At 36.1% G+C, this 21,494-nt stretch overlaps 1 protein-coding gene across 2 annotated transcripts in view; it reads right to left on the bottom strand.

Annotated features, from left to right (window-relative positions):
• Positions 1-21,494, bottom strand: part of fut8a (fucosyltransferase 8a (alpha (1,6) fucosyltransferase)) — a 93,419-nt gene that overhangs the window by 18,431 nt on the left and 53,494 nt on the right. For both annotated transcript variants that reach the window (XM_079633674.1, XM_079633675.1), the window contains exon 2: positions 11,631-12,189. In XM_079633674.1, the coding sequence (XP_079489800.1) occupies positions 11,631-11,833 (203 nt within the window). In that variant the 5' untranslated portion in view covers positions 11,834-12,189. The remainder of the gene's footprint in view (positions 1-11,630; positions 12,190-21,494) is intronic.

Raw genomic sequence — 21,494 nt, 5'->3', positions numbered from 1 at the left:
AAACTATATTGTGTGCAACTGAGTGGCACACAAACATTTCAGTTTTTATTTGAGTGTAATTATTATATCTGAAAATAAATAGCAGTTGAAAACAATAGCTCTGTTAATTTTATCCTCTAACTTTATAGTATAGTAATTTTTAGGGCTAGTCAAGATTCTAAGATTGAATTTTTTTTTATTGCATTGCATGAATAGCCTATACAGAAACCCTGGATTGTACAGTACATAAACTAATTTTATTTAAGCTAAAAAATGACGGGCAAAACAAAAAGGTCATGGAAATTAGAAATACAAATTAAAAATAAAATAAATAAAAATAGTAAAATAAAAAAAGTAACCTTACCCCTAACAATTCTCTCATTTATTAATTAATTATTTATTATATTAATAATAATAATAATAATAATTTATTTTCACAAATATTATTCCACACAAGGATGTTTTCAAATACACCTATGAAAGTTTCGTCAGATTTTGTGGCCAAAGCACATGCAAACACACACAATCGCAGAGCTTTGCACCTTTTTCTCATGCACAGCTCTGTGCCCTTGCAGTGGGTTTGTAGTGGAAATCTGAGCTGTATTTGAAATGTGTTTGGCGTGAATGGAAAGCATTGTGAAAACCTGCCTCACCTAAAAGAGAGAGAGACAGCAATAAAGAGAAAGAGGGGGAGGAAAAATGAGGATAGGGCTGCAGAAGTCTTATCTGAGGAGAGAGGGATGGAAATGCATTTGTGGGAGGGCGTGCATAGGGTTTTGAAATGGTAAACAACAACACATTGCCATTTCACCTGGATGCAATTGGTCATATGGATGTCTGTCAACAGAAGGAATGACAGAGAAAAAGGGAAAGAAAGATGGGCGAAACTGAGAATGAGAGAGGGAATCTGGAATTGGAGAAAAATTGCCATGTCAAACATTTGTGTCATTCTTGGCTGGTCAAGGACAAAACGAGAAGAGATAGAGAAAGGAAATGAGCGAAATGGGGTTTGTGTGTGTGTGTGTGTGTGTGTAGGTTTGGTTCTACTTGTGAGGGCCAAATGTTCTCACTTATATAGAGAAATATTATCACAACAACCAACTAAAAATGACCTATAAAAAGCCTTGTAAATCAGCCAAGGATGGGAAAGAGGAAAACCGCTTTTAATTAATAATAAATTGTGTTTTTGAAAATGTAAAAAACGCTGAAAGTTTTCTGTGATGGGTAGGTTTAGGGGTATGGTTATAAGGATATTTAGGTATTTTACCTTAAAACAAGGCACAAATACTGAAATGTGTGCTGCAAAACTTTTTAGACAGTTGTATGCTCTTCCCTCACTATGCTAACTCCCCCCTCTCTCATGGGTTCAGATGCACATCATTGCTTACAGTACATGGCTTGAGTTGCCCATTTCTAGCGGGACCCGTGTCCAAAGTGTAACGGACTTCCTAATCGGCTGTGGGGATTCTCATGAGGGGAAGTATTTTAGAGAAGTTTGCGAACACAGCCCTCCTCTGCCATGACCAAAAAGAGGAAACTGACCATAGAAGGAAGTTTATGCTAATGCTTACTGTAGCACCTCTTGTGGCAACACTATGAATTGCAACATGTACTTTGCATTACATTATGAAACACTTCGGAACACATCGATGTTTGAAATCAACCTAGTATAGCTAGAACTATTGGTGTTCACGTACACTATGATTCAATGTTTGGGGTTGGTAAAAATGTTTATAAAAATGTGTCTCTTATGATCACCAAGGCTGAATTTCTTGAATGAAACATATAAACATATATTTTTCACATATAAAAAATAATTACAATATAAAATAACTTTAATATTTTAAAATGTAATTTATTTATGTGATGATAAAGCTGAATATTCAGCATAATTTCTCCAATCTTCAGTGTCAGGTGATCCTTCAGAAATCATAATCTATGCTTATTTGCTGCTCAAAAAACATTATTATATCAATGTTGAAAATAGTATTTGCTGCTTAGCATTTGAGGAATATGTGATGCATATTTTTCAAGATTCTTTGATGAATAGAAAGTTCAAAAGCAACAGCATTTATTTGAAATAGAAATCTTTTGTAAATTATAATGTTCTTTTATTAATTAAATTAAGCATTAATCTCTTTGAAAAAATATTACTGACTCCATACTTAATAATACTTCCATACTCCATACTCCATACATCAATAATCAATCAACGAGACTTTACCTCACTCTAAATTCTAAATTATTGAGTTATATTGAATATATTCATTACTAAATATGCAGTATCACACATAAATAGGTCACATTCGAAATGACAGTAAATGTTGAGGATGGAATTTAATGTTGTCTTTTAGACTGGCACAGCTAACACAGTCCTGACACACACTTTAAAAACATAAACCTCCCAGACAGCCCCCCACAAGAGGACATTAGTGTATGTGTGAGAAACAGTAGATGGTCTTCTCTCTTAATCCGGTAACGATTTCTAAGCCAGTAACAATAGAGGCTACACTATTCACTTGACCTCCCTCCTCTCGCTTTCTGTTCTCCTCATAGATCACCTCTCCTCAGAAACCTGAGCTTCATCATGTGGCATTACATAACCAGCAATCACCAGCTAATGAGGCCACATCACTCACAGCAGGGGCAGGGAAACATTTAGAAGCACACCAGAGTTTGGGAACGGCTGTCAGAGAGGTGTGATGGAAATCCCACAAGGCTTCGTGTTTTCTGCTGACGCTGAACTCTTGCGAGATGTTGTAGCAGCCCACAGAGAGACACTTGTACCAAAAGTAGGACACATACAGTACACTTACAAAAAAAGCAGACAGGATGAAAATAAGTGTGAAAACCATAAGTGAAAGATGCCGAAAACTGTCACACTCAGGCGAAAGTACCAACAGCTTGCTGTGGGCTATGGTTTTGAGCCTCTGTGAGAACATTTCAGAGTGACAAGAACTGCCAGTGAGGTAGCAAACAGACAGTCAGTCAACCTCTTCAGTCATTACTGACGAATTGGAGGACATTTTGTATGACACCTGGTGTGTAGGTGTGCGTGTGACAGAAATATAGATGTGCTGAACAAGAACTTGATGATGCCACAACATGACTACAGTTACACTATGACTGACCGTGTCAAGTGTAATGCAAGCTCAGGATTTGTATCTGGAAGGTTGCTGGTTTAAACCCTGCAAGAAGTGAGCCGAGAGCCATCACTATTGTGCCACTGAGCAAAGCACTTAACCCCAGGTGACCGTAGAGGGATTGTCCCTCTAATAAGTTCATGGTGCTGTTCCACAGTGCCATTGTGTTAACGCTGCTGAAACAAATTTGTGTGGTACTACTTGTGTGGTGATAGATTACAAACAATATCGTAAGTATCGAAAACTATAACTGAATTGGCTTAGTCGCAAATGTCATTGTGAATATTACTACAAGCTGGAATGCACTTTTGCCAAGATTAATGCTACAATTTGTAGTCTGGACGAGTCAACACTAATTGCTGAAAGTAAATGCTGCAAGTTTTGAGTAGTTGATGTATATATATATATATATATATATATATATATATATATATAATTTTTTTTTACAGAAAATTGCTAAATATATGATGGGCTCAGACTCTATATTCATTAGACTATAATTCCATCAAATAATGATTCCATTCCATCCATTTGGAGGATATCAAACATGTTTGATATTTTGAGACGATTATAGATTTTTTTTTCTTTGTCTACTATCAAAGTTTGTTGTGTTTGGAATGAATTTGATTGTCTGGTAATGTATGATCCTCAGTCATGTAGTGTATTAGGTGCCCAGTTTTTCTTTGTAAAAAGTCGGCAAGTGTATGATGCCTATAGTGTTTTGAAAATCTGTTTCATATTTTAGTTGTGTAGTGTATTTCAGGCTTAAGTGTACCCCTTTTTCTTAGCATACAGGCAGGGGTTAAAAGGGACTGAATAATCCTTAATGACATTTAGGTACCTTTAATAATTGTATTATACATTTTTGTAATAATAAATTTTTGTGTTCTTTGAATTCAACAAAGAATTGCCTGTGAAAAAAACTTTGACTGAAAATTCTTTCATCTTTTACTCCCCCTCTTGTCATTCTGTCGAACATATAATAAAATATTCTGAAGAATGTTTTCCTCTATACAATGGACCCTATTGATTTTCATTGTGTGGACAAAAAACAACAACAAAAAACAAACAAACCAAACACTGCAACACATACCTTCCTTTGTGTTTATACAAGAAGACATACAAGTTGAGAATGACAAGCAATTAAAAAAAACTAAACTATTAAATATATTAACACAAACCGTAGTACATATGACATAGCAGTAGAAATAAATGTGTTTATCATTTTTTTCATAACAAATAACACATTTTCAATTATAAAAACCAATTGGATGATTTGACCTAGTCTAGTCGTATTACAAACAGCCCAGTTAGACTATGGATACTACACAAGAACTGTGTTAATTTTTCATAAGGACAAGTACAAAGTGAAATAAAGAGCTTTAAAGACTGGACCTCAATGAATTACGGAGGAAGCTGTCAATTTTCCTCTCGAGTAAAATCAGTTCTGTTCTAATGATCTTTGATTGCAGAAAAAAAAAAAAAAAAACTTTCTTTGTGTGCCTTCAGAAATGTTACCAGGTAAACAGAAGGAAAACAATATCTGTTAAGGAGTCCCAATTCACTGTCAGAATATTTGAACTAAGCCTGAACTAAGAAATGAGGTGTTAATTAATGTTTAATTATTGAACAAATTGTTGTTAATATATTGTAAGTAAATTTAAAATTGGTGCTATACTATCAAATGTCCATTTCAATGGCATAAAATAGGCAACATTATTGGTAACTGTATAATACAATAACAATATCATTATTTTAGATAAAATGTTCTGTTAAATCCCAGCTCTGCCGCAGCGTGTGCTATGTGTGTGTGTGTGAAGTCAATGACTGCCTGTGCCTGTTTGCAAATGATGAGGCTCTTAAAGTGCACATTTGTTATACAAATGTGAGTAGGATCTGAAATAAGTGTGTGTTTTCACTTTTACAGATGACTGGTGGTGGTGTGAAATAGTTTGTTTTGGAAATTTGTCAATGTGAGTTGTGTGTGGGAAACCTAAATCAAAGCTAATTACAGTTTGATGTTTTTTATTACAGCTGCACCAAATAGAGAGGCCAAATAAAAGGCCAAGTCTAAACCCAAGTGTAATTAGTCACATTTAGTAGGTACTAATGGACTGTCAGTGAATCCAGAATTACAGTCGCTATGGCGATGCCAGGCAAGGACCTCATGCTGTGACTGGCTCTTAGCTCACGTGGGCGTGGCCTCTCGGCAGCATCTATTGGCTGGACAGACATTTTTTGAAATCAAAGCAAAATCTGAAATTAAATCTCTCCATTGTTTCTCCAAGACAGTAATGAGAATTGAGCAAAGATTCCAAAATAATTCTGCAATCAAGTCAGAGATCTCTATATGAACTCAAATACCTAGATATGCCATCCAAATATATCATCACATTTGTTTCTATTTTTATTTCTCCCAAGGAATTTTATGAGAAATATCTAAGACCTGAATGTGTAACTGACTATTTCATTAAATCTCCTGAGCTATGAAAGAGCAATAAAACTTTACTATCGGCATCGGTTTGCTGCTGATAAACAAAATCAATTTCATGCTATGAATCCATCAGAAACTTTTCATAATATCTAAAATTGTCTTAAACATAGGTCCAGGCAAACACAGACGGCCTTGCACATGCTGGCACATGTTTTGTAGATATCATAAAAAATGTAAATATCAGCTCTTATCATGAAAAACATCAGCTTCATCAGCCAAAGTCCATCTCCACCCTTATCCTTTCTCACTTTTCAGTTTTCCTGCACACACAAATATATATCTAGAGACAGTATTAGAGGAAGGAGATGAAACACTACTAGAAATACACTAGAAATCATAACTCAGAATATGGCTATCAAACATGATGAACTTGGAAAGTAGTATTAAATAACAATAAAAAGGAACAGAACGTCCACAAAGGAAAAAGACCTGACAAAGAAACAGTGAAATATAAGGGCTATCATACACAAAGGTAACTAACAAGAAACACCTGAAAACAATCCAGTGAAAAACAGAAAACAGAACAAAGCAAAACTACAAACTAAAAGTCCTCAACACAAAAGCACAAATACATTATATTTGTGCTGTAGGAACTGAAGCCCTTTCAGCCTTTTAGATAGAGGTATCGATCTTTATTTACTCATTGTCTACTTTATTGAACATGTATACATAGTATAGTGTAATTTGAACAACATAAATGTATCATACCAGATATTATTGCAGATTGTAGTCATGTTATCAAACAAAAATTAGGAGATTTATACTTTTAAGTAGGTAGGAGATGTATTTGTATGCTAAGTACATGAAAAACCACTGACTGTGGGCATTACCAAGATGGTCGCCGAGTGAACCGACTTGTTTTAAGTTGCAGTCACATTAAGGAAATTTCTAAACTGTTATCAATAGTGTAGCGATGCATGAAGCGCAGCTCACACAGCTTTCTGTTGGTCAATACAGTGAATTTGCATGACCAACTAGGATGAACCCATTGCGTAATTTAAGGAATAAACTTTATAAATGTATGTGCTGTATAGTATGAATAAAATCCTTGCGCACTATATCTACAATGTTGTCATTGTCATGAGACTTACAACATCAATTGCGAACCTTCACTACCATTTACAACTCGTCTCCTGTGGCCTTGTGGGATAGTAAAGATTCAGAGCACTTCAGAATCTCAAAGGAAATAGTAGATCATCCAGGTACTTTTTGCCAGCTGTTTTATAAATACTACGAAGTGTTGTTTTTCAAATACTATATAGTAGGGAAGTAGGCATATTTGGAAAGAGGGTTAGTATATGTGAATGGACAATTGACCCTTCGCAGGGAGCTTGATTGACAGGTGATCTGACCAATCATACTTCGCCATCCGCCATTTTGTCCGACAATGCAGTCAGGCGAGTTAGTAGATTAACATGGGAGGATTTGAACTTGAAAAACGGAGTGTACTGACGCCTTTCCGCGGTTAAAACAACATTCCTTCTTATGTTCATTCATGTTTATTTGATGCTATAAATAAACTAGAAGGAAGAGACTCTAACTGAGGCTCTACAGTGATCTGTCGTGACCAAATTCAAAGGTGAGACTTTGTTTAATATGTTTAATATCAAAAGTAACCGAAAAGTAACCTGGTCTGTCCTGTCTGTCAGCGCGTTGTCAGTGTCCTCTCTGCTCCGTGATGTATTTTTCACTGCGTGAGAACATGGTGTGGCGTGAGAGCAGCGTAGCTTGTCGGACATAGCAACAGTAACTAAGGGGGGCGGATTTTGCGAACGGTCAATTGTGATCATCGCAGTGACGCTCACTTCTGTACCGCATTTATATCAGCACTGTTGTGAGAGTGTCAGTGTCAGTGCTGGAGTCACACACACCTTCTCTTCCATCAGGCTCCTCTCTTTGGATCAATCACAGCACCATCTTTGGCCTGCCCCGTCACTCATCCACATATCTCCTACCCTCAGTGTGCGCATCAGCCTTTTCATTTACGCAGGAGTCAATATAAAAGCGAGATGAAGCATCAGTGGGCTCTAATAGGGAATCGTAGTGTGTGTGTGTGATAATTCCCACAGGAAGTGCTTAATGAAAGACTGACAGCACTGATACTGTTCTGTGGTGGTGAGATAGGAGGAGAGCTAACCGTTTCAAATCGTTAGAACTGTACATGTTCATTAATTACGAACAACACTTTCTTCATTCTGTCCTACTTCGAGTAGGGCACGCACATACACACTCTTAGGAGTCAAATATCTCTATGCAAACACTTCATCAGAAGTCAAATTCTGGAACTTACTACATCAGAGAAATCAGAGCTACTGAAAACATGCAGCAAACAACACTGACTGGTCATTGCTTTTAACAGAAAAGCTCTAAACATGTTGCTAAGGAGTTCTAAGTGGTTACTAAGGACACAGGGTTAGTATATGTGAATGGGCAATTGTGATCATTAAGTACTAGATTAATCCGGATACATCTGAGAGCTGGGTTTTCGTTTCAAAATAATCTCCGGCCACACTAGCATTTTTCAGCATTTTCCAAAAGTTTCTCATCCACACTGAAACGCTGGAAAATGTTAAATTCACCTTACTGCGCATGCATAGTCTTATATAAGCTGACTGAGATGATACAGACGGAACAGACATAATAAAGTTCTCATGCTACTCTTCTGGCAGGATCATTTTATTTAGTAAAATATCTCACCATTCACTGATGCGTACAGGTCGCACTCAGTCACCATTATATGTTTGGTCTAAACGCAACTGCACTCATATTTTGCCGCAGGATTGCAAAAAAATGTTTTTATCACACACCCTCTAGTTCAACTAACAATAATTTAATATTAAGTAACTTTTACACATTTTAGACAGTATTTTTATTGTCCAACAAAGCCACAGCAAGAATCTACTGTTGCACTGCTCCCAGCATCACACAGTAATGGCATTTTATTTCTGAGCAAATCAGTTTTTGAACGAATCTGAGTAAATGACTCAATCATCCAAAATCGAATACTCTGTGTAGGTACTACCCCACGAAAAAAGTATGTTATAGTATGAATTTGTGTAGTATGAATGAATTCTGAATTTACTATTATATCCGGCATATTGCCTTTGAAGTGATGCAACTATAAGTGGCATGACACTGCCATTCACAACTCCTCTCCTGTTGCCTAATCGGACGGTAAAGTGTCCTTTGGATACACACTTCAGAATCTTGCCGGAAGTAGTAGGTCATCCAGGTACTTTTCGGCAGCAGCTTTATAAATACTACGAATTCAGACATACTATTAATTCAGGTATTATTTTTTTATCTACTATATAGTAGAGGAGGCGGCATATTTAAACACAGGGTTAGTATATGCGAATGGAGGATTATCATCATTGCAGTGTGACACCAAACATAAATTATGTGCCACACTAATCCAGATTTTTTGGGGGTGTGGTAATCATACATTATGCCACAAATGCAGTCAATTGAGCTTAATTTATACTGATCCTATTCCTTTTTATGAATATTTCTATCTGTCAGTCTGTCGTGTGTAACGCCGGTAAAGGCAGGTCACTGAAGTCAACAGATTATTGTCATGGTTTTCATTGCCCATACAGCAGTTGTTTTCAATCATGTATAATTGTCTGTAGCAGTCAATGATCTGTAGCTGAGAAATACTTCACTGGAACTGACTGCAGTTGAAACAAGCATTCCTTCAAAGCAGTGTCTTTTTGAAAACCCTTTTGAAAAATTTACTACAGTATAATCATAAGCCTTTGTCTTCTTTGTTCTGAAAAAACATCCCCCCCAAAAAATCTGTTGTTCTTGGCTTGTTTACATCCAGTCAGGAAGTAGGATGTGCTGTTTCCTCTTTTCGTTTATGGGAGGATCATTTTCATACAGTCTTTTTATAACACTTTCCGTGATGTTTACCAAGGTTTTAAATGTCTTGTAGCATTCGTAAGCATTCGGAGTAGTCAAGTTTGATATTATAGGTCTTTAAAAACAGCACCTGACAACGCTATTACACAGTGTGTTCAATAGTAAACACTCACAGGTAACATAACTTAATATGTTAATGTCTTGCTTGCAAAAACTTAGCTTTATATTATTTGACAATATTAGTCTTGTAAAGCACAATGTTTAATTTCAGGGGTTGAATGAGAAATAATTAGTGTTTCAAACAGCAGAAATAAAAAAATATTAAAAATTGTTTCTTCATATTGATTATAAGACACTATTGGATCATCTAAACAAAACAATAATCAGTATCAGTCATAAAAAAAACAATATTAGGCTCATATTTGGTTTGTTCAGTTAAATTGTAAGTGTAAGTCAGGGAAAGAGGCTGGAAAATAGCCATCCATCCATTCATTTTACACTTGTCCTATGTAAGATCATAGTGGCCAGTTGGAAAATGGTCATGAAAAATTAAATTTTTGGTGCAAGAAACCTTGAATGGAAAATTGTTGCATGGAACTGTTTTTATAAGATATAGCCTAGGTTGAGGAATAAAAAAACCTTTCTGTCACGCAATGTATTATGTTTAGATATATTTTTTTACATTTAGGATTATGTGAGCATGTGTATATACAGTATAATCACTGTCAAATATCAGATTAAGAGGCACAGTTGTGGAATAAGTCACCCGGGTCATTTTAATTATTTACAATAACACTGATAACTGAGTTTACATAATGTATAAGCAGATAGATGACAAGTCCACAGCTTAGTGAAATACACGTTACACACAAGTTTGCATACTGCAAACACACGGCTTTAAAGCACACCACACGCGTTTAGAGGAAAACTACAGCAGGCAGGTGAACTGTGAGGAAGTGCGTTTGCATCCGTTGATTATAAAAAGTTTCCCTAAGGGTAATGATCATTTAACTAGCAAAGCAGTTCAAATTTAGTCCAATGGGCATCTGTCAAATGCCACAGTACATGATAGGAAGTGACTAGTCACTAGTGCAAACCTGACCATACAAGATCAGCTACTGGCTGACGAGGACCAATCGTAACCCAGCATGTGAAAACACACCAATAGAGCTACATTATTATAAGGCATAACATAAACATTGCTAACACCGAACATTTGTCTGAAAGTAAATTGTCTTGAAATGTATTGTACATTATGAATTGTCAGTAGTAGTTAAAATATATGAATTTATAAACGCAACTACTCTGTTTTACCATAATGAAAGGACTGGTAAGCTATTAGCAACAGTATGTTACAACCCTCATAATTCATCCTTTTTAAAGCTTTGCAAGTTTCAACTCCTTACTGTTTATGTGATTGCAAAATTTAAACTATATTATTACTCAGCTCTAATCTGCTAAAAGCAACTATAAAGCATTGAGATATTAGAATATTATGAACATTAACATCAGGATTTTCTGTAAAGTTGCTTTAAAACAATGTGCACTGTGAAAGCGCTATACAAATAAAATTGACAAGATAAACTTGTTGACCTCACCAATTAAATACTTGGTTGTAAGAGGACAACTAGTCAATAATCTTGCCTAATCCTACCTAGAGAATTGTAGTGAAAAAAATAGTGAAAAGGAAGAACTGGGAGCAATTTTTCAAAAATGGTTGTTGTTACTTCTCAAACCTGTTGGCTTAGACGAGTACCTGACTAACCAATACTGCTGTAAACGATTAATCGCGATTAATCTAATCCAAAATAAAAGTTTGTGTTTACATAATATATGTGTGTATTGTGTATTGTGCATGTATATATTTTGTTATTTATATATAAAATAGTTATATTTATATATAATATAAATCATATACAAATATATATGCAGTATATAAATGCAAATATTTCTCAAATATATACATGCATGTGTGTGTATTTATATACGATACACACATATATATTATGTAAACACAAACTTTTATTTTGGATTCGATTAATCACGATTAATCGTTTACAGCCTTACTAACCAGGTATATCAGGTTTGAAGATAAACAAAGAAAATGGAATAATTTGAACGAAATATCAAACTTGAAACATTTCACCAACCTGAGTGTCTCAGCCATGCGTCTCAGATCTTCATTCTGCTGTTTCAGCCTTTCAAGCTTGGCCAAAATCTTGGAGAGCTCTCTGCTGGACCGTTCCGGATGCTCGCTGTCCTTCACCAGGTGACCCCCAATGTAGAAAAGCAGCGTGCCCCAGGCCAGCAGCACCAGCATAATCCAGCGCCAAGAGCCCGTCCACGGACGCATGGCGCCTAGTGCTGTCCAGCGCACACTCTCCTTTCACAACACAGGAGTTTGAGGCATGCTCAGCTCAGCGGTAGCGCACCACCTCGGGCTCCTCCAGAGCGGAAGGGGGATTCAGGGGTCGCTGGGTCTCGTTTACGTGTGCGCGTAGAGGCTTGGAGGTTATATCATGTCAGCGGCCCCTTGCAGAGAAGGGGAGGAGAGGTTTGAGATCCCTGGAGACTTCTCTGATGAGACTTCACTTCTGAGAACTGATGGCTCTGATGAGTTCCTCTTCCTCTAGGGCCTCTGCAATGGTTGCTGGTCCTGTAAAAACACAGCAGCATATATGATCAGTGAGATGATAGGACACGCTCGCGCTGACTGTGGGAGATAAAGGCATAAATGAGCTCTGAGATTATCTATCACAGCTCCACCCTTTCCTTCTCAAGGATATGAGACTGGATTGAGCTGACAACGCAACAGTCATACAGCTGTTACTAAGGATTAGAGTGAGCTCAAGGAGTGAGCTGTGAAAGTTAGATGTCAAGTCAGCACAAAATGAAAGCGCGCATAATGAATTCCTCAAAATTAATCAGTTACGGAAAAGTGCAGAGAAGAAACGACAAAAGAAATAAGAGTGATATGGAGAAAAAGAGAGACCCTAGATCTAAAGAATTTTTTTGTAACACATTTGAATGTTTCCATTTTATTTATGTTTTCTATTTATTAAGTGAGGTTTATCGTAATCGTACAGAGCATATAAAACCATTAAAAAAGTACACATCGATCGATATATATATACCACTTCACAGGAAGTAGAGAGGAAAATGTATTGCACACCACCTGGATATCTCTTATTTATAGGATGGATGGATGGATGGATGGATGGATGGATGAATGAATGGAAAAAGCTTTTTAGTTGTTTTTTTAAACCATTTTTTCAATTCATAATGAATTAATTTACACTAAATATAGGTTTGGGGTATGAAATCTTACATTAAAACTATTTCTAAAATTAATTATATACATTTTATATAAATATTACAAAACTGCATGAAGAATTGTCTGTGTTCGATAATGTCCCAAATGAACAGAAATAATATCTAAAATATAAAAGATCTAAAAATATACCACAACATTTCTTGACTCTTTTTTTTTTGACTGGCAAAATAGAAGGCTAATTGTTTTTCACACAAGATTTAAAATGCAAATGAAATGTACGTAATGAGGTCATGTGACAACAATGCTGCATGTTACTGTTTGAAATGTTTGCATAATGCATTCTGTTACACATCATTAAAAAAAATAGCCGCCAATATTAATTGTACACTGTACTGTTAAGCAGTAGTCTTGTATTCCATGCATATTGAACACACTGGTCACACTGGTCTCGTTTTCGTGTGAATCCAGTGAAGTCTTTTTTTTTATCTCATCGCATTCAATTCAGACTGCAAACTCTGGTCAAATATAATTTATTTTTTCACTCACACACACATACTCACTCTGTGACTTTAGTTCAACTTGTGAATGCTTGTCATTCATTTATTGACTTAAATGAACAATCACAGTCAAATTACACTTGTATCACAATCTCAAGTTAATGCACGCAGCACACCCACGAGCAGCCTAGGTCGTATCTTAAAAGTGAACCATTTACAGAGCTGAAATAATGTGCCACTCACTCTGCATGTAAAAGTGGCTGACGGATGGGGACTATCTGACAGATTGGGGAACGTAGGCACTGCTTATCCTTCATTATGAATGAGGGTGGAATATAGAGAGTCATTATGGATTTCTGCACAGAGCATATACAATGCATTATAGATTGCGGTGGTGTGTCAGACCCAGTAATCAAAGGCCGCAGTGCGGGACTGAATCAATAGAGTGACCTTCTGCTAGTGTCTCAGTACAGCAGACCCGCAGCTATTTATGCACATCACTACTGCAGTCAACGGTGTGCGCACATGGGGCACTACTACACACTAAACACTGGGATTTACCCACACTCCTGCTGGCATACACTGACATTAGATTAAAATATAATGCATGAACTGCTATCCTACTCATTAAAGCTTTTCCTTGCTCTTTTAAATTACCAGTACAATGTGTAGACATACTCAAAAAGTCTAATCGAAAAGCTATAATTTTTTTTAAATTAAAATAAGTATTTTATGATCACCATGGTTGCATTTAAGTAATCAAAATACAGTAAAAAAAACAGTAATATAGTGAAATATATTTTAAAAAGTTATTTAAAATTTTAATATTTTAAAATTTGATTCATACCTGTGATGGAAAAGCTGAATTTTCAGCATCATTTCTTGAGTCTTTAGTGTCACATGATCCTTCATAAATCATTCTAATATACACATTTTCCACTCAAGAATTATTTCTTATCATTATCAATGTTGAAAACAGTTGTACCTTGTGGAAATCGTGATCCAATCAGGATAGAAAGATCAAGAAAAATAATTTTGCAACATTGTAAAAGTGTTTAATATTGCTTTTGATTAATTAAATGCTGAATAAAAGCTCCCCCCCCCCACACACACACTTACACTTTATACAATTACATGGATATTATACTTTTTATTTATACAAGTATATTATGTCATACATCTTTTAGTTTTAAAGTTTTAAAGATACAGAAGCAAAAAAAAGCTAATAGTTCCTTAGTAAAATGCAGTTGGTTCAAAATTCTTCTCTTCAAAACTCGATTTTAAACATCCAATATTTTGTAAATGGTTGTGATTGTGTTGCGAATGAATGACACATCATTTCTCCAGGGCAGAAGAGTGCAATGCAGGACGACATATCTCTTTACTACACTGTATTAAGTGCCTCTTCAGCATGACATTCTACTTATTTCAACTTGTAATTAACTCCGTACACTCTGGGCTGAAGCTAAGATTGCCAGTTTAATATACAAACGTATATCACAGAGTGTGAGAGTCTTAGTTTTAAATGAGAATTTTGGAGCAAATGATTAAAATACTGCAATACAGCGAACCAGACGATTTGGTGCTGAAAGAGAAATAATCTGTAAACTGCACCGTCCCGCATGAGTGCACCACCCTTTACCCCCCTTCTACAGCTCATGAATAATTGAGATCTGCATAGTGACACAGCAGCGCACAGACAAGGACAGCAATAAATCCATAATTAATGCCTGCATTTATAAAAGCGTGCAGGGCTGAACAACAGCCTGTTCAGGTTAGGGTGGATTTCTGCAGGGTTTCAAGTATCTTTCTTCCCCTTCTTGTTCCAAACCGAGGCCAGGGCAGCAAAACAAACTCCCTGTTACAAATATGTTAGAACTATCACTTGTACCACTAAATATTGCGTTGTCTTCTTGATCAGTTCTTCTGATCTTCTTGATCAGTTTCTACTCCTCGGCATACCAGATAGCTCGATGTTGCAACAGAAACTATTGACTCTCTTTTTTCCAGCAATTCAGACACAGTTGCGCACCTTTGCGCTTAAAAAAGATTAAGGAAAATAGTCAGACGGCGTGGTATAACAAGCATACTCGGGCCCTCAAGAAAGCAGCCTGAAAAATAGAGCGCAGCTGGAAGAAAACAAAACTAGAGGCATTTCGTGGAAGGAAAGTGTTACTGCATACAGAAAGGCCTTAAAAACGGCTAGATCTGCTTATTCGACTCTCATAGAAGAGAACAAACACAACCCCTAGGTATTTATTTGATACAGTGGCTAAATTAATGAGAAATAAAGCTTCAAATTCAGATATTTCCAAACAACACAGTAGTAATGACTTTATACATTTTTTTACTTGGAAGATTGATACTAATAGAGAGAAAATTATAACCATGCAACCGTCTACTACAGTATAGCACAGGAATAGAGGAACAATTCCATTCATTCTTTGCAATATGAGAGGAAGTATTGTCTAAACTTGTTAAATCATCAAAATCAACAACGTATGTTAGACCCTATACCGACTATGCTACTGAAAGAGATGCTTCCAGAAGTTATGATTGTCATTAGGATAGATATGGATTAGGATTAATATAAAAAATTGGATGACTAGTAATTTCCTAACACTTGATGGCTGCTCTGTCAAGTCTTCGTCATCAGTTATGAACCGGGGTGTGATCTTTGATACCAATCTTTCATTTGAAAGACATATTTCTAATATCTGTAAAACCACATTTAAAAATATATTTAAAATTACGACATATGCTCTCAGTGACAAATTCAGAAAAGTTAGCTCATGGGTTCATAACCTCAAGGCTAGATTATTGTAATGCTTTACTGCAGGGGTGGGCAATTAATTTGCCCAAGGGGCCACATGAGAAACTGGGGCGGTTATAGAGGGCCGGACTCAGTTCTGCCCAATATATTACATCTCTCTCAAAAAAGAAAAACAGTAAATGAAATTAATTAAATTAACACAACACACAATTATATAACTATTTAATTAACGTTCACAAAAACTTTCTTTTTTTAGCTGACATATTTAAGGGCTAACGGTAAACTCGCATTTCTTGAACGCTGTCCTGCATGAGCGCGAATACAGTTGAGTGAAGGTGCATGTCACACACACTGTGACTGACGTAAATAAAATAAACAAAATCAGTTGCCTTGACAGCAGTCCATAACTTTAGGCACTCTAGCGGTTATTAAACAGAACTGCATGCGTATTGCGGAAGAACATTGCAGCCGGAACTACTTCTCTCATGTCTATGACGAGTCACTCAGGGACAGTGTTACTCTGCAGCGGTGCCGACTCGACCGGCCTAAAATAGTCCGAATATAAACACTGATTATAGGTGTACCATAGTGATTCAGGATAAGACACAAACACGGTTTGGAACATTGATTCATGATGTACACACTCAATATCTAATTTTTTATATATTGAGAAAATAAAAAAAAATTACGGACTCCAGCTTTTATTTACCAATTACATTACGTGGGCCGGTCAAGGATAGCCAGAGGGCCTGATGTGGCCCGGGGGCCGTACAATGCCCAGGTCTGCTTTACTGGGTGGTTGCCCTGCACGCTTAATAAAAAAAACTCAGTTCCAAAATTCAGCCGCTGGAGTTCTTACTAGAACCAGGAAGTATGACCATATCAGCCCGGTTCTGTTAACAATGCATTGGCTTCCTATTAAACATTTCATACATTTTAAAATATGGCTAATTACTTCGTGAATTTGGCAGTTTCAAATCACAATCAAATTGCATTGCAATGACCTGCATCAATATGTACCATATTGTAGCTGAAAGCCAGTCCTAATATCAGCTTGTTCATGTTGACGGTGCAAAAAACCAGTCAGTTCATGCACTTGATCTAGCTGAGCAGCCATGTATATAGTCATGCTATGTTGACTTTCACTAGTCATTAGGATTTTTATACATCGGAAACTCCTCAGTGTGACACGCAGAGGTGGACAGTAACAAAGTACATTTACTTGAGTACTGTACTTAAGTACACTTTGATTATCTGTACTTTTTTTTTTTCTGGAAACATTTTACTTTAACTTCACTACATTTGAAAGACAAATATCGTACTTTTTACTCCACTACATTTCTGTCAAGGTCATTGAGTAGAAAGTAGTAACTAGTAATGTCAGCTAGGGGATGATTTTGGTTGCAGGGGTTGCATTTTGGTTGGAAATGAAAGTCGAGTTGACGTCAGAACCCGACTGATGTTGGTTTCTGACGTCAACACGATTATCATTTTCAACCACAATACAACTTCTGTCCAACATTGGAGATTAAAGTCAATCCGACGTTGGATTCTGACATCAATATGATTTTCATTTTCAACATTGATATGAAAAAGTTCATTGCACTCTCTACAAACTTTAAATGCAATTATTTTTCTTGATGGTGCTGGAAATAAACTCTTAATAAACAATTTACCCCAAAATTAACATTCTGTGATCATTTACTAACCATTATGTCATTCCATACATTTATGACTTTTTTCTCTTCCGTTGTGATGTCAACGGTAATTTTTTCAACATTTCTCCTTTTGTATTCCTCAGAATAAAGTCAGTCATACAGGGTTGGAACAGCATGAGAGTAAACAAAGGATGGCAGTGTTTTCATATGTGGGTGAACTACTCCTTTAAAATGCAAACTAACAATGATTATAAATGCTTATCGATTCAATGTTGTGATGATAGACTATCACAATACAGTAGTGTATTGATCTTTCTTCATTTTTTTCCTGTTGGTTCCTTCCTAAATCTTCAGTCGATTTTTTTTGACAATTATGTTTTATTGTCATTTCTCTGTTATTGCAGAGAAATGGCGATCATGTTCCGCTGTTAAAGATTTATCTTTTTTTTATCTCCCTCTCACTCACACACACCACACACAGTAAGGATAATAGACTCCATAATTTCCTTTCCCGTACTGATGTGCAAAATGTCAGCTCTTTTCATTCCAGTAGAGGTACATTGTGGGAGCTCTACAATTCTATGGACCACTCCCACTGACTTCACATAGCATTATGCAGCCTGACTCCTGTACAGATCCAGTGTCCTGTGGGAATCACTGATAACCTGTAAGCTCTCCATTCAGGTAGAAGGTGAATGCTTTAATCATTCAGAAAGATGAAAAACAAGCATGTCATATTCAGGTGTGGTCTGATGCACATGCCTCACGTTTTGTGCAGTATCTAGAGCAGTACAACCCATGGGGCTTAAATGTGAGCAGGTTCACTGGGCCATCACATACAAACACAAAAACAAAAGGTGACAATCTGCTCTGGTTCTTTTTGTGTTCACATCGGACTACTAGGGTTACAAGTGAAATGTACGTGGACTTGATCTTTCATATTAGATCCTGAGATTTCAGCTCTAGAAATTTGACACAATAAATTTCAAGGTCACTCCAAGAAGGATGACGCAAGATGGAAGATTTTTCCCTACTCAAAAAGATCTCAGAGGACAGCTGTGCTTTTGCTTAGAACAACCAACAAGAAAGTGGACTACTAGTTTTCTAACATGAACAACTTGGAGACAAAATGTACATTTATACAATTTAGAAATTTAATTATTTAATATCAGTGGTTCCCAATTCTAGACCTGGAATAAAATACACATCTAATATAATCACAATTACGCTCATTTTTCAATATTAAATATAGAAACAGAGATTTATCACACAATTTAGCCCATTAAATATAACAATTCATAAATTAACTTTACAATAAGGTCTCATGAACTAACAGTGAGCAATATATTCTGTACAGCATTTATTAATCTTGTTAATTTTAGTTAAGAAAAATACATTTACATGTTAGTTCACAATGCATTAACTAATAAACAAATAATTTTTTTTCAAATGAACTAAGATTAATAAATGCTTTAGAAGTATTGTTAATTCTTAGTTCATGTTAACTAATGTTAAAACTGAAACGTTTGCTCCCTAAAAAGTCCCACAATGCACAGTGAAAACCAGGGAGCATCGAAACTCACTACGTTCCCTTAATGGAAGTTCTGAAGTGCAAAACATAAATCACTACACAATGACATTCGATAGATGTTTTGAAAAAACAAACTGTTATTTAATTATTTAGATGCATAATATACATCGCTAGACAGGTACTGAACATAATCTAGCTAAAATTCATACATAATTTACAGCTGAAATGCAGCAGCTATAAGTAACAATCAAAGTATTTACCATAATGTACTTTTAAAAAAAATATTTATATTTTATAACATTTATTAAAAAAGCATTTTTAAGCTTTCGGATGCAGCTTATCTCCGCAATCATCACTACCAGATGTCCAAAACTGCTTGTAAAACACCAGCCCAAGCTGTTACTTTTTTACTCTTCCACATTAGTTTCTGTGGAAGTCTCATGGAGGCATTGAATAAACTTGGCCAGGTCAGAAGGCATGCTTGCCGCTTGGTAAACTCTTACCGCATTGCAGGAAGCTGCGTTTATCTTGTTTTCATAGTCAAATCCTAATCAATCATATGCAAATGTATAGGCTTAAATTTAGCCGTGAGTAAACTCGCATCTTGAACTCTTAAATTCTGATCAGCGTTCTCTCTAAGCTGCAAGTGCAAGGCCGTGCTCTTCTGATGCTGATCCCATGCAGACAATAATATGCACACTAGTCAGACTCAAAAAAGTTTGGAAAGCTAAAAAAAAGCTATGGAAGACCACAGTGGCCATGCAATCTTTTTTTGTCTTGCTAAATTATTTTGCAAAAAACAGCTAAACGCAATGCGGAAATGAAAATGTCATTATTTACTCCCCCTTCATGCCATTCCAAAATTGTATGACTTTCTCCTGAGGAATATAAAATAAATATTTTAACATTTATTTTTTTCCACATAAATGGAAGTCAATGGTAACCAAAAAAGACACGAGGGTTTGTAAATGGAAGGATTTTCATTTTGGTGTGAACTATTACTTGTTATTCAACGAAAATAAAAAATAAAATGAAACACTCTCAAAATGTGATAAGCAAACAAAAAATAACTAGGCCAACTACTTAATAAAAAATATTAAAGATGCTATAAGATGCTTTGTTGAGCACTCCATTCTGCCCCTGAACTAAAACACCCCATGTACCTGACTTAAGGCCTGTTCGTTGTACACATAAAACAATAGCAATCCTACCACAACTATAACGATAACAGCACAGATATATCGTTGCAATCACTATCAGAACGATTTTATTCAAGCTGATGAATGATAAAAACATTGACGGCCAATCAGAAACCAACCTCCAAAGCTACCTGAAATACAAGGTAAGTGCAAGTGTACCATGACAAAAGCTGTTTTAAACGCAAGGGTGGTCACACCAAATATTGATTTGATTAAGTTAACCGTAATTAATTGATAATGGTTCACAAGCATTTTTACACAAGTGCCTAAAACTTTTCACAGTACTGTAGCTTTGCAGGAAGGTTTCTTCAAGTGTCTTGGAGACGTTGTCAGTACTTCTGGATTTAGTCTGTCTCAGTTTTTTCTGTTTCTTCAGGTAATCATAGATGAAGACTCAATGATGGTGAGATCAGATCTCTATGGAGCATACAGGCTGTTGCCAGCCTCCTTATGCATACAATCATCTCACTGGATTAATAATAATGGCAAAAGGAATGTTTGAAAATGTGAACCGATATTTCCTATCAGTTCCTATTGGCTTAAAACCATTTTCTTTGGGGTGAAAATAACGTGCCTAAGACTTTTGCAGTTTTTAGCACTGTATATATCTATATCTGAGCTGAGGCATGGCATAATGTGATCAAATGGCTTTAGATAGAACATTGTGTCATCCTACATCTTAAAAACTAGGTTGTAAACAATTTGTGTAAGGTTTAGAAATCCCTATAGTGTTAAACTGTGGCCGAAGTGTGAAAGTTGTGCAAGAACCTTGCATGTTTGCAACAAAGTTGCACTCATTGTTTGTGTGTGTGTGCTTTAGCATGCTGAGACACTATGTAAAATGTGTGGCCGCTTGCGGCTATCACAGATCAGAGAAAAGGTCACACCTGCTCGGAAAGAACAGAAACATTCTCAGAGACCTGTGAATGTGTGTATATAAAAAATAATTATGCAAAAGACGGGGTCTGTTCGAACAGGGGGTGGGAGTGCAATTAGGAGGGAAAAGCTTTGGTTTGTCTCTTTCATCAGTTTTATATTCAATAAGTGTCACATTAGGCAGGCAACACCTGTTAAGGCAATCT

The sequence above is a fragment of the Phoxinus phoxinus genome (assembly GCF_949152265.1).
Source record: "Phoxinus phoxinus genome assembly, chromosome: 13".
NCBI classification, from domain to species: Eukaryota; Metazoa; Chordata; class Actinopteri; order Cypriniformes; family Leuciscidae; genus Phoxinus; species Phoxinus phoxinus.
Note: the sequence above shows the minus strand (reverse complement) of the source record. Positions and strands in the feature narration are given on the sequence as shown.